The following is a 15031-nucleotide window of genomic DNA, read 5'->3' as shown; positions in this document are numbered from 1 at the left end:
GAGTATTCAATCAACGAGTGACCCTTTCTGTTATTCACAATTCAGCGATTACTGCTAACTATAATTTCGATTTCAAATAATTTATTCAAGTCGACATTAGTGTCGCATTCGTCATTTCAAATTATTGTTTGTCTAATTAATATTTATTATTATTCTCTGGGTTTATTATTATTATTTTTGTGTATTATATATAACAGCGCGCATTTCAATAGGTTATACCTGGATCGTGATAGGTACATAATTTGTCCCGTTAGTTATTGTCTCCTTGTCTTCGGTCGATTGTTGCCAATTTTCTCCGTTGATTTCGCGTCATATTCAGACAACAGTCAACATGGTCGAGACAGCAGAAGATAAAGAAATAAAACGCGTCAGACGTCTTGCCACTAGAGCTGACACAAAGCGCACTATCGCCGTAAAAAAAATCCGATCAATTGACAGTCTCGCTAAACGCGCGAAAAATGATCCTAGTCTTATGGATGAACTACATATAGCGGCTGCGACGTTGGATGATTTATGGGCACAATTCGAAGCGGCGGACAATGATGTGTTAGACAGTTTATTGGAAATAAATGCCGAAAGCGAATATTCAGCCGAGTTGCCAGCCGAAGTGCTTTCTATTATCAATACAATTACGGCAGTCGCCATGCAGGGCAATTACGATAATATTAAGATTGCTAAGCGCGGCCTGGGTGGACAAAATCATGCCAGCGATGCAGCAGTTAAACCAACATCTAGACTACCTGAAATCCCGTTACCGTCGTTCCATGGTGATTTTAATTATTGGCCCACGTTCCGCGATCGGTTCTCCGCGCTTGTTGGCGATAGGACCGACATACCGAAAATCGATAAAATGCAACATTTGATCGGATGTTTGCAGGGTGCTGCAGCGGACGCCATACGCAATATAACCGTGTCCAATGACAATTACGACCTCGCGTGGTCCACGTTATCGTCGCGTTTTCATCGCCCGCGATTAGTCGCGCATGCATTGATCGACAAGTTACTCAACGCACCGGTGTCTTCGCAAGAAACGTTGTTCGATCTCAATAATTTTGTATCGCTCTTTTCCGAGAATATTGCGTTATTAAATGCATTGAACATCAGGGACCTCGGATCATTCATAGTGTTCTCCATGGCTTTTCGGTGTCTCCCGGCATCCACACGAAAATTATTCGAGTCGTCCGCCCCTCCGGAGTTTCCGACTGTGACTGACTTGCTGAATTTTGTACAGTCCCGTGTAGCGATTTTGGAGATTGCCGGAGATCATCAGAAAAGGCCCAATAATCGACTACAGTCTACATCACATAGCAACGCGTTCGTCAAGAAGGTTCCGTTCAAACCAACCACTACATCGTTAGTCGTTTCGAAGCCATCGAGCTCCAAGAGTGACTCCTGTCCGAACTGCCGTGAAAGGCATACTATTACTGATTGTCGAAAATTCGCGTCGTTGTCGGTCGAGGACCGCAACAAATGGGCTCGTGATAACCGCGTGTGCTACGCGTGTTTATCGACCAATCATTGGGCCAACAAGTGTCATTCAAAACTTCGCTGTGCAACATGTTCAAAGAAACACCATACGCTGCTTCATGGGTTTTCAACACGACGCCAGTCAGAGAGCGCTCCGTCTAGCGACGATGCGCCCTTCTGTGCTGCATCAACGACATACAGGAAGGACGATTCATCAGCCGTGCTATTGGGCACCGCTCTCATTCATATTCGTGACCATTGTGGCACCTGGCAGACGGTCCGTGCCATCGTCGATTCAGCATCCCAAATAAGTGCCATAACTGTGTCCTGTGTTACTCGTTTAGGACTACGGCTGACAAACTGGACAGCACCGATCACTGGCCTATCCGGTGCAACAGTTGCTGATGTCCGAGGTATGGTCGATTGTGTCGTCCAACCAAGATTTGCTACGGAGCCACAATTGCAAACAAAGGCGTGGGTAATGCCGTCGATCACGTCCAACATGCCACGTCGATCTCTAGACACCAGCGTCAAGGATCGATTCGCGAACCTGGCCCTTGCAGATCCGACGTTTAATATTGCTTCTCCCGTTGACATGTTATTGGGTGCCGACTTGTTCGCGCAAATAATGGACGGCCGGAAAGTGATTGTAGCTGCCGATCTGCCCACAGCGTTCAGCTCTATTTTCGGATGGATTCTGATCGGGCCGGTGCTCCAAACTTATGTCGAGTGTCACGCATCGCTCCCTGTGTCATTAACCGTCTCAATTCAAGATTTAATCGAGAATTTTTGGCGTGCTGAGGAACCCGCGATGCCGCCGCCTTCGTTCACGGATGATGGCCGTTGTGAAGAAGTATTTGTAGCGGAACACAAGCGACTGCCGTCTGGACGATTCGCCGTGCCATTACCGACGCGCACAGCCTTGTCTTCGCTAAGTTTTCCAGGTTCCCGTGAACACGCGATCAAACGCTTTGAAAATCTCGAGAAACGACTGTCGAAGGACTCCAAACTACGAGAGTTATATTCCAATTTCATGTCCGAATACTTATCACTAGGTCATATGTCGGTGGCAAAAACACCCGGGACATACTTCATACCGCACCACGCCGTATATCGACCTGCAGATGGCGACAACAAGATCCGCGTCGTATTTGACGCGTCTGCGAAGGGATCTCGAAGTTTGTCATTAAACGAATGTCTATTGCAGGGCCCCAAATTACAACAAGACATCGTCGATGTACTGACCCGTTTTCGTGTACCAAAGATAGTTTTTACGGCAGATATATGTAAAATGTACCGCCAAATATTGGTCCTACCGGAGTACCGTACACTCCAGCACGTGTTTTGGCGGTCGTCTCCGTTCGAAAAACTCGTTGAGTATGAACTTGATACAGTGACATACGGGACAAACTGTGCCCCATTTCTAGCACTTCGCGTCCTTAAGGCAATCGCCGTTAATGATTGCACTGATTATGACGACGTTCGTGACGCGTTGCTAAACCAGACATACGTCGATGATGTGTGTGCTGGCGCTGATTCCATTACCGATGTTTTAAAATTCCAATCCAGCCTAATTTCAATTCTGAATCGTGCGGGGCTAGAATTAAAAAAATGGTCCAGTAACGAACCCGACGTGTTAACCGCCGTGCCTGCCGACCATTGTGTAAATTATCCACATTCGTTTGACGCCGCAGATGACAGCGGTATAAAAGTACTCGGCCTTCAATGGCATCCGACCAACGATTCGTTTTCGTGTGCCCTTCGTCCTAATTTGTTGCCGATCATTTGCACGAAAAGAGGATTGCTGTCCATGATCGCGAGGATTTACGATCCTTTAGGACTGTTTGCACCCGCAATCTTTCACGGGAAATGCATTATGCAGCGCACATGGTCGGCGAAGGCATCATGGGATGACCCCCTTCCGGATGACATCTCGCGGGATTGGGAATCGTTTGTATCAGACCTGCCATCCCTTAACGACCTGAAGGTACCTCGTCATTTCAATTCCCGTCGTGGATCGCCGTGTCAACTATTGGGATTTTGCGATGCCTCACAGCACGGTTACGCTGCAGTTTTATACATAAAGATGTTAGACCATGATTCTGATTCTAGCAACATTTTTCTCGTCGGGACAAAAACGAAGCTGGCGCCGATAAAACCCTTGTCGATTCCGCGGTTGGAGCTGAACGCCGCGTTATTGCTATCTCGATGGATGAGTCGAATACGGGCAACCCTTAAATCGTATTTAAACATCGTCGATTTGTACGCATGGAGTGATTCAGCCATCGTATTGTCTTGGTTGAAAAATCCACATACGTCATTTAAGGTATACGTTTCCAATCGCGTCCATCAAATCATTACTCTAATGCCTGACTGTCGATGGCTCCACATAAAGTCGGAAGAAAACCCCGCAGATTGTGCCTCGCGCGGCGTCTTACCTTCGGTGTTATCTAGTCTATCGCTATATTGGCAAGGTCCTCGGTTCCTCCACGATGACGCGGCGAGCTGGGACGTGACTGTACCGTCGATCCCGATACCCGAACTACCTGAGACGCGGCCTGTAGCTCTAGTGCTCAGCACTGAACAGCCATCAGAATGGTATGACAGTTTCTCATCATATGACCGGCTGGTCCGCGTAGTTGCCTACATTTATCGTTTTCTTCAAGCATGTAAGAAACACCCTCGGCCTGCCATTGGGGCACTACAGCGCACCGAACTCGATGACTCCATCAGCAAGCTGGTCATCATGTCTCAACGATGTTTCTATAAAACTTTAGCACACGAACTATTGACGTCAGCACGTGTGTCATCGAAACACCTATCACGACTACGTCCGTTCCTAGACCCATCTGGGGTGATTCGCGTTGGTGGGCGATTGCGCCATTCACATTTAAATTATGGTAGTAAACACCCCATGTTATTAGCGAAACAATCGCATTTGTCGTTGTTAATATGCCGCCGATGGCATAAAATTACGTGTCATGCTGGTCCGCGAATAATGACGGCCCTTATATCGCGTGATTTCTGGATTGTGTCAATCAAATCTGTGTTACACACCGTCACACGCGCATGTCCGGTCTGCGTGCGTTTTGATGCGAAACCGCCGCAACCTATAATGGCAGATTTGCCAGCCGCACGAGTTCAGCAAAGTAGGCCGTTCGCGAGGGTAGGGGTTGATTATGCCGGCCCACTTCAAATGCGTGAAGTGCAACTTCGAAAATCTCGAGTATATAAAGTGTCAAAAATGTATCCAATATTTATCTTTTACGTTTGTAAAAAATTTTGTCAACCCTCCAGAAAAATTTTATTTTTTCTGTTGAATGCAGTCAAATACATACGAGAGATCTTATATTCAATATTATAGGTTATAGGTAATTTACCAAATATTATAGATTAAGGGACCTAAAATGTTTAGATTAGCTATACATTTTCAAGGGTACATAAATTGTCACATTTATTAATGGAGCTGTTACGTATTCTTATTCATAGTATATTAAATAACTCGAAGAGGGTGGGGTTTGTTTCAGAATTTACTAACGTCCAATATGTCGGCTTGTCTCTTGTCCACGGGGTGCTTTGCATAATATTCCACATTAGCTAATGTCGGAATGAGATTAGCAGAGTCTCGTAATAGTTGGATTGTGTTATTCTTCGACTTGATGTGTTCTAAGCATTTATTGATGGACGTTGAATAGTTGTTTTTTCCAGCATGTCCCCAGGTCCCTGTAGATACATACAATTCACACGCTGATGTTCTTCTGGATCGCTTACGTAAAATATAAGTACATATTCCAGCCAATCCAACTGTCCCTAACGCGACACTGATTATTATAGATTTAGATAACATATTGTTGTTAATAAATTAAATTAGATTGCAAAAATTCACAGTTTTGAGCTATTATATACGTTTGTAAGAAAATTGTTTATACGTTTAACAAAACTAAATAATCATTGGTCTTTTTCATAAGTTAATAAATAAACAGTTTAGTATTGTGTCGTCATGGATAAAAATATATAACTTTTGTTCGACTTAAATTATAGGATATTATTGATATCTCGTTTGGTGGCCTTTAATTTTTTTTTTGAAATTTCACGTTAATATTTTTGCTTTTTCATTCATTCATCACTTCTGAAACATTTGTACAATGTTTGTATTAACTAAATTTTTTAGTAGACACTAAGCATAATTGGCAAGATGTTGTGTACGATTAATGCGTTTTCAAATATTTTTATAGATTTTTTACACCACTCAAATATTATAATAATTAAATTGATTAATTAATATTTTCTATGTCAAATGGAATAAGTAGTCGCATGACATATTACGATAAAAATGCACCGATGTATTTACACTCAATGTAAAATTTACCCTTATTTTTACTGTTAATTGTTATTCGGATGATTTTTTTTAAAACGTTGACACATTTATAGATAGTTCGTCGTTTCTATTTTACAGGGAATGTCGATGAATGTATGTACTCAAACGTGTTACCTATATTGCGTCAATATACCCAAAATAAATGTTTTAGAGGTGATGAATGAATGAAAAAGCAAAAATATTAACGTTAAATTTCAAAAAAAAATTATTGGCCAGCAAATGAGATATCAATAATATCCTATAATTTAAGTCGAACAAAAGTTACCACATTATGCATGTAGTCTTATCGGAATCAATTGACTAGTTTTCAATTGTCCTTGGTAAAAATAATAACAAAAATTGTGATTATTATTATATATTTTTATCCATGACGACACAATACTAAACTGTTTATTTATTAACTTATGGAAAAGACCAATAATTATTTAGTTTTGTTAAACGTATAAACAATTTTCTTTCAAACGTATATAATAGCTCAAAACTGTGAATTTTTGCAATCTAATTTAATTTAACATCAATATGTTATCTAAATCTATATTAATCAGTGTCGCGTTAGGGGCAGCTGGATTGGCTGGAATATGTACTTATATTTTACGTAAGCGATCCAGAAGAACATCAGCGTGTGAATTGTATGTATCTACAGGGACCTGGGGACATGCTGGAAAAAACAACTATTCAACGTCCATCATTAAATGCTTAGAACACATAAAATCGAAGAAGAACACAATCCAACTATTACGAGACTCTGCTAATGTCATTCCGACATTAGCTAATGTGGAATATTATGCAAAGCACCCCGTGGACAAGAGACAAGCCGACATTTTGGACGTTAGTAAATTCTGAAACAAACCCCACCCTCTTCGAGTTATTTAATATACTATGAATAAGAATACGTAACAGCTCCATTAATAAATGTGACAATTTATGTACCCTTGAAAATGTATAGCTAATCTAAACATTTTACGTCCCTTAATCTATAATATTTGGTAAATTACCTATAACCTATAATATTGAATATAAGATCTCTCGTATGTATTTGACTGCATTCAACAGAAAAATTAAATTTTTCTGGAGGGTTGACAAAATTTTTTACAAACTTAAAAGATAAATATTGGATACATTTTTAGGAATTCGAAGAACTACTTGGTCCAGATCCTTCGGGAACAACAACTTTAAAACAATCTACGTTAAAACTATTTAGTGCTTGGGAAGACGAAAAAAATTTTTCAAAAAAAGCTAAAGATTATGATATAAACGCTATGGTTGTTTGAGCCGCAATTTCGTGCCCGACGATTTGCACCGACGGCAATACAGAGTCCAGAGTCCAGCCAGATTACTACAGGTTTTGACGATCTTTATCAACTATCGTCGTCGTAATCGCAGCTTGGACGGTCGCGGCGCGTAATAATATACGCACCAGTCAGTCTACGAGAAACTTCTCGTCTCGCCTCTCGCGACCGGTGCGTGCTGTGTTGTATTGTGGTGCACGAGTGCCTACGCCGGTCTGTTCTACGCGTCGTCCTGTTCGGACGGATTTTGGCGTCTTCGATCGTCGTGGATTGCGCCATTACGGGTTCGTTGTCGTTGTGTCGGTGACTTGTCCGTTACCTCCACTGTTTTGGGCCCTCTTGTGACGGGCGTAAGTGTCGGCGCTGATCGCGCGGCCGTTCGGTGTTCGCGTAACCACATTAATTGTGCAAATTGACGACACCGTCGTGTGTCATTACGTCGTGTGTCGGTTTTGGCGGCGTGAACGCCCGTTCCGTACCACATTGTTTGTGGGGAACCCACTACCGCAACCGAACTATTGTTTCGATTGTCAGGTGCGGGTTGCCGTGTTGTTTTGCTGACGCGGACGAGCGTCGGGTGGTTAACGCGGGATTCCCCGTTGAAGTTTGGAGGGCCCGTCGTTTCACGTCGCCGTCGTGGGAACATCGTAGTATTCGTGTCAAACGGTTCCAGGAGGCAGCACTGCAGTCCATACCAGTGACCAGTCCACTTCATCGTCTTACCGGGTGATCGACTATTATCATTTCCATTATCATTTCTACTATCAATTTATATTATCGTATTTTAATTATTGTTTTGTTTACATATTGATCGATTGATCATATTATTTATTATAATATTATTTATTTGTGTTATATATTATTACCAATTTTGGGCGCCCGCATTTATCATTGTATTGTATGGGTATTCATATATTGTCCAATAGACTCACATTATTATACTATACATTTGCGTTATATTATGTTTCGTATTTTGGTCACCCACCTCGAGACTAGTGATGCGAGTCAGAGTAGTTGACTACATAATTCGTATGAACTATTCTGGCGCAACATTTGGTAGCAGAGCGTGGTTTCTTTATTTATTTAATTAGCGTTCTGGTTTCGAGTATTCAATCAACGAGTGACCCTTTCTGTTATTCACAATTCAGCGATTACTGCTAACTATAATTTCGATTTCAAATAATTTATTCAAGTCGACATTAGTGTCGCATTCGTCATTTCAAATTATTGTTTGTCTAATTAATATTTATTATTATTCTCTGGGTTTATTATTATTATTTTTGTGTATTATATATAACAGCGCGCATTTCAATAGGTTATACCTGGATCGTGATAGGTACATAATTTGTCCCGTTAGTTATTGTCTCCTTGTCTTCGGTCGATTGTTGCCAATTTTCTCCGTTGATTTCGCGTCATATTCAGACAACAGTCAACATGGTCGAGACAGCAGAAGATAAAGAAATAAAACGCGTCAGACGTCTTGCCACTAGAGCTGACACAAAGCGCACTATCGCCGTAAAAAAAATCCGATCAATTGACAGTCTCGCTAAACGCGCGAAAAATGATCCTAGTCTTATGGATGAACTACATATAGCGGCTGCGACGTTGGATGATTTATGGGCACAATTCGAAGCGGCGGACAATGATGTGTTAGACAGTTTATTGGAAATAAATGCCGAAAGCGAATATTCAGCCGAGTTGCCAGCCGAAGTGCTTTCTATTATCAATACAATTACGGCAGTCGCCATGCAGGGCAATTACGATAATATTAAGATTGCTAAGCGCGGCCTGGGTGGACAAAATCATGCCAGCGATGCAGCAGTTAAACCAACATCTAGACTACCTGAAATCCCGTTACCGTCGTTCCATGGTGATTTTAATTATTGGCCCACGTTCCGCGATCGGTTCTCCGCGATTGTTGGCGATAGGACCGACATACCGAAAATCGATAAAATGCAACATTTGATCGGATGTTTGCAGGGTGCTGCAGCGGACGCCATACGCAATATAACCGTGTCCAATGACAATTACGACCTCGCGTGGTCCACGTTATCGTCGCGTTTTCATCGCCCGCGATTAGTCGCGCATGCATTGATCGACAAGTTACTCAACGCACCGGTGTCTTCGCAAGAAACGTTGTTCGATCTCAATAATTTTGTATCGCTCTTTTCCGAGAATATTGCGTTATTAAATGCATTGAACATCAGGGACCTCGGATCATTCATAGTGTTCTCCATGGCTTTTCGGTGTCTCCCGGCATCCACACGAAAATTATTCGAGTCGTCCGCCCCTCCGGAGTTTCCGACTGTGACTGACTTGCTGAATTTTGTACAGTCCCGTGTAGCGATTTTGGAGATTGCCGGAGATCATCAGAAAAGGCCCAATAATCGACTACAGTCTACATCACATAGCAACGCGTTCGTCAAGAAGGTTCCGTTCAAACCAACCACTACATCGTTAGTCGTTTCGAAGCCATCGAGCTCCAAGAGTGACTCCTGTCCGAACTGCCGTGAAAGGCATACTATTACTGATTGTCGAAAATTCGCGTCGTTGTCGGTCGAGGACCGCAACAAATGGGCTCGTGATAACCGCGTGTGCTACGCGTGTTTATCGACCAATCATTGGGCCAACAAGTGTCATTCAAAACTTCGCTGTGCAACATGTTCAAAGAAACACCATACGCTGCTTCATGGGTTTTCAACACGACGCCAGTCAGAGAGCGCTCCGTCTAGCGACGATGCGCCCTTCTGTGCTGCATCAACGACATACAGGAAGGACGATTCATCAGCCGTGCTATTGGGCACCGCTCTCATTCATATTCGTGACCATTGTGGCACCTGGCAGACGGTCCGTGCCATCGTCGATTCAGCATCCCAAATAAGTGCCATAACTGTGTCCTGTGTTACTCGTTTAGGACTACGGCTGACAAACTGGACAGCACCGATCACTGGCCTATCCGGTGCAACAGTTGCTGATGTCCGAGGTATGGTCGATTGTGTCGTCCAACCAAGATTTGCTACGGAGCCACAATTGCAAACAAAGGCGTGGGTAATGCCGTCGATCACGTCCAACATGCCACGTCGATCTCTAGACACCAGCGTCAAGGATCGATTCGCGAACCTGGCCCTTGCAGATCCGACGTTTAATATTGCTTCTCCCGTTGACATGTTATTGGGTGCCGACTTGTTCGCGCAAATAATGGACGGCCGGAAAGTGATTGTAGCTGCCGATCTGCCCACAGCGTTCAGCTCTATTTTCGGATGGATTCTGATCGGGCCGGTGCTCCAAACTTATGTCGAGTGTCACGCATCGCTCCCTGTGTCATTAACCGTCTCAATTCAAGATTTAATCGAGAATTTTTGGCGTGCTGAGGAACCCGCGATGCCGCCGCCTTCGTTCACGGATGATGGCCGTTGTGAAGAAGTATTTGTAGCGGAACACAAGCGACTGCCGTCTGGACGATTCGCCGTGCCATTACCGACGCGCACAGCCTTGTCTTCGCTAAGTTTTCCAGGTTCCCGTGAACACGCGATCAAACGCTTTGAAAATCTCGAGAAACGACTGTCGAAGGACTCCAAACTACGAGAGTTATATTCCAATTTCATGTCCGAATACTTATCACTAGGTCATATGTCGGTGGCAAAAACACCCGGGACATACTTCATACCGCACCACGCCGTATATCGACCTGCAGATGGCGACAACAAGATCCGCGTCGTATTTGACGCGTCTGCGAAGGGATCTCGAAGTTTGTCATTAAACGAATGTCTATTGCAGGGCCCCAAATTACAACAAGACATCGTCGATGTACTGACCCGTTTTCGTGTACCAAAGATAGTTTTTACGGCAGATATATGTAAAATGTACCGCCAAATATTGGTCCTACCGGAGTACCGTACACTCCAGCACGTGTTTTGGCGGTCGTCTCCGTTCGAAAAACTCGTTGAGTATGAACTTGATACAGTGACATACGGGACAAACTGTGCCCCATTTCTAGCACTTCGCGTCCTTAAGGCAATCGCCGTTAATGATTGCACTGATTATGACGACGTTCGTGACGCGTTGCTAAACCAGACATACGTCGATGATGTGTGTGCTGGCGCTGATTCCATTACCGATGTTTTAAAATTCCAATCCAGCCTAATTTCAATTCTGAATCGTGCGGGGCTAGAATTAAAAAAATGGTCCAGTAACGAACCCGACGTGTTAACCGCCGTGCCTGCCGACCATTGTGTAAATTATCCACATTCGTTTGACGCCGCAGATGACAGCGGTATAAAAGTACTCGGCCTTCAATGGCATCCGACCAACGATTCGTTTTCGTGTGCCCTTCGTCCTAATTTGTTGCCGATCATTTGCACGAAAAGAGGATTGCTGTCCATGATCGCGAGGATTTACGATCCTTTAGGACTGTTTGCACCCGCAATCTTTCACGGGAAATGCATTATGCAGCGCACATGGTCGGCGAAGGCATCATGGGATGACCCCCTTCCGGATGACATCTCGCGGGATTGGGAATCGTTTGTATCAGACCTGCCATCCCTTAACGACCTGAAGGTACCTCGTCATTTCAATTCCCGTCGTGGATCGCCGTGTCAACTATTGGGATTTTGCGATGCCTCACAGCACGGTTACGCTGCAGTTTTATACATAAAGATGTTAGACCATGATTCTGATTCTAGCAACATTTTTCTCGTCGGGACAAAAACGAAGCTGGCGCCGATAAAACCCTTGTCGATTCCGCGGTTGGAGCTGAACGCCGCGTTATTGCTATCTCGATGGATGAGTCGAATACGGGCAACCCTTAAATCGTATTTAAACATCGTCGATTTGTACGCATGGAGTGATTCAGCCATCGTATTGTCTTGGTTGAAAAATCCACATACGTCATTTAAGGTATACGTTTCCAATCGCGTCCATCAAATCATTACTCTAATGCCTGACTGTCGATGGCTCCACATAAAGTCGGAAGAAAACCCCGCAGATTGTGCCTCGCGCGGCGTCTTACCTTCGGTGTTATCTAGTCTATCGCTATATTGGCAAGGTCCTCGGTTCCTCCACGATGACGCGGCGAGCTGGGACGTGACTGTACCGTCGATCCCGATACCCGAACTACCTGAGACGCGGCCTGTAGCTCTAGTGCTCAGCACTGAACAGCCATCAGAATGGTATGACAGTTTCTCATCATATGACCGGCTGGTCCGCGTAGTTGCCTACATTTATCGTTTTCTTCAAGCATGTAAGAAACACCCTCGGCCTGCCATTGGGGCACTACAGCGCACCGAACTCGATGACTCCATCAGCAAGCTGGTCATCATGTCTCAACGATGTTTCTATAAAACTTTAGCACACGAACTATTGACGTCAGCACGTGTGTCATCGAAACACCTATCACGACTACGTCCGTTCCTAGACCCATCTGGGGTGATTCGCGTTGGTGGGCGATTGCGCCATTCACATTTAAATTATGGTAGTAAACACCCCATGTTATTAGCGAAACAATCGCATTTGTCGTTGTTAATATGCCGCCGATGGCATAAAATTACGTGTCATGCTGGTCCGCGAATAATGACGGCCCTTATATCGCGTGATTTCTGGATTGTGTCAATCAAATCTGTGTTACACACCGTCACACGCGCATGTCCGGTCTGCGTGCGTTTTGATGCGAAACCGCCGCAACCTATAATGGCAGATTTGCCAGCCGCACGAGTTCAGCAAAGTAGGCCGTTCGCGAGGGTAGGGGTTGATTATGCCGGCCCACTTCAAATGCGTGAAGTGCAACTTCGAAAATCTCGAGTATATAAAGTGTGGATCGCCGTCTTTGTATGTTTGTCGGTTAAAGCTGTCCATTTAGAAGTGGTTACAGGGCTGTCCACTGAAGCATTCCTTGCCGCCTTTGACCGGTTTGTTGCGCGACGAGGCTTACCGTCAGAAATATTTTCGGACTGCGGCACGAACTTTGTTGGCGCGGACAAGCAACTTCAGTTACTGATCAACAGTCCAGACGGTCAACGCACCATTTCTCAAGCGCGCACATCGTGTCAATGGCATTTTAACCCCCCAAGTGCACCGCATTTCGGTGGCCTATGGGAGGCAGCGGTCCGGTCAACGAAACGATTGTTGATCCGTACCATGGGTACCCATGTACTCACGTACGAGGAATTCACTACCTTACTTACGCGTGTTGAGGCAGTACTCAATTCGAGACCATTGACCCCATTAACCACGGACCCCGCTGACCTTGAATATTTGTCTCCTGGACATTTCCTAATCGGGCAACCGTTGTTGGCTGTACCTCCCCGAGTATCGTTTGAGTCACGCGTCAGTTTAACTCAACGTTGGAAGCTTCTTGACCAATGCCATCAGGCATTCTGGCGACGTTGGTCAACGGAATATCTGACGTCGCTTCAAGGGAGATCGAAATGGACTACTGAAGCACCCAACGTCAAGGTCAACGACATGGTAGTTATAATCGATAACCAATCTCCACCACTGGAATGGCGTCTCGGACGTATCCTTGAACTGTTACCTGGCAACGACGGTGTTGTACGTGTCGTACGGGTGTTGACGTGCAACGGCCATATCACTCGACCGGTGGCTAAAGTAGTGGTATTACCCACCCACTAGCGTTTCGAATTCTTAACAACCTCACAAAATTGATCGTTGATTGAATGCTTATCCCCAAAACATAGCTTCCAGTTCTAATTTTTATATATTCTCAAATAAACTACCACTTATCAATTATTCAATCACTAGCTACTCTGACTTCATATCTAATGTGTGGGCACCATATGTGTCATTGGTTTTAACATTTATGTATCTTCATTCGATTATTGTGTATTATTTGTAATTTTATATTCAACATGTTCCTTTTCCTTTTGTAAAATGAAATGATAATTAGTATCACTCCGGTCATGCATCATCTCAAGACGTCGCTGCAGCCCATTCAATCCAATCCGTTCGATTTCTATGGGAGCCTGAGCCTCCCATGGGGGGGAGGATGTTTGAGCCGCAATTTCGTGCCCGACGATTTGCACCGACGGCAATACAGAGTCCAGAGTCCAGCCAGATTACTACAGGTTTTGACGATCTTTATCAACTATCGTCGTCGTAATCGCAGCTTGGACGGTCGCGGCGCGTAATAATATACGCACCAGTCAGTCTACGAGAAACTTCTCGTCTCGCCTCTCGCGACCGGTGCGTGCTGTGTTGTATTGTGGTGCACGAGTGCCTACGCCGGTCTGTTCTACGCGTCGTCCTGTTCGGACGGATTTTGGCGTCTTCGATCGTCGTGGATTGCGCCATTACGGGTTCGTTGTCGTTGTGTCGGTGACTTGTCCGTTACCTCCACTGTTTTGGGCCCTCTTGTGACGGGCGTAAGTGTCGGCGCTGATCGCGCGGCCGTTCGGTGTTCGCGTAACCACATTAATTGTGCAAATTGACGACACCGTCGTGTGTCATTACGTCGTGTGTCGGTTTTGGCGGCGTGAACGCCCGTTCCGTACCACATTGTTTGTGGGGAACCCACTACCGCAACCGAACTATTGTTTCGATTGTCAGGTGCGGGTTGCCGTGTTGTTTTGCTGACGCGGACGAGCGTCGGGTGGTTAACGCGGGATTCCCCGTTGAAGTTTGGAGGGCCCGTCGTTTCACGTCGCCGTCGTGGGAACATCGTAGTATTCGTGTCAAACGGTTCCAGGAGGCAGCACTGCAGTCCATACCAGTGACCAGTCCACTTCATCGTCTTACCGGGTGATCGACTATTATCATTTCCATTATCATTTCTACTATCAATTTATATTATCGTATTTTAATTATTGTTTTGTTTACATATTGATCGATTGATCATATTATTTATTATAATATTATTTATTTGTGTTATATATTATTACCAATT

The 15031-nt window shown here is 44.5% G+C and overlaps 2 protein-coding genes across 2 annotated transcripts; both read left to right on the top strand.

Moving 5' to 3' along the window:
• Positions 1 to 331: 331 nt before the first annotated feature.
• On the top strand, positions 332 to 7116 carry LOC149057136 (uncharacterized). Its single transcript, XM_089223300.1, has 3 exons — positions 332 to 4713; positions 6391 to 6673; positions 6973 to 7116. Exons 1-3 carry the CDS (start codon positions 332 to 334, stop codon positions 7114 to 7116), a joined length of 4809 nt encoding a protein of 1602 aa, XP_089079426.1.
• Positions 7117 to 8568: 1452 nt separating this feature from the next.
• Positions 8569 to 13761, top strand: LOC149057135 (uncharacterized). Its single transcript, XM_089223299.1, has one exon. The coding sequence runs from the start codon at positions 8569 to 8571 to the stop codon at positions 13759 to 13761; it is 5193 nt and encodes a 1730-aa protein (XP_089079425.1).
• The last annotated feature ends 1270 nt before the right edge of the window (positions 13762 to 15031 follow it).

The sequence above is a fragment of the Diuraphis noxia genome, unplaced genomic scaffold (genome assembly GCF_037042655.1).
Source record: "Diuraphis noxia isolate RWA-SAM2 unplaced genomic scaffold, SU_Dnox_SAM2 contig0003, whole genome shotgun sequence".
Lineage (NCBI taxonomy): Eukaryota > Metazoa > Arthropoda > Insecta > Hemiptera > Aphididae > Diuraphis > Diuraphis noxia.
Note: the sequence above shows the minus strand (reverse complement) of the source record. Positions and strands in the feature narration are given on the sequence as shown.

What these genes read in the sequence shown, in the direction of transcription:
- LOC149057136 (XM_089223300.1), top strand. Translation starts at nt 332, where the DNA reads ATGGTCGAGACAGCAGAAGATAAAGAAATAAAACGCGTCAGACGTCTT. An exon ending in GTATATAAAGTGTCAAAAAT is followed by an intron (nt 4,714 to 6,390) that starts GTATCCAATATT and finishes TATATTAATCAG; the next exon opens with TGTCGCGTTAGGGGCAGCTG. An exon ending in GACAAGCCGACATTTTGGAC is followed by an intron (nt 6,674 to 6,972) that starts GTTAGTAAATTC and finishes ATACATTTTTAG; the next exon opens with GAATTCGAAGAACTACTTGG.
- LOC149057135 (XM_089223299.1), top strand. Translation starts at nt 8,569, where the DNA reads ATGGTCGAGACAGCAGAAGATAAAGAAATAAAACGCGTCAGACGTCTT.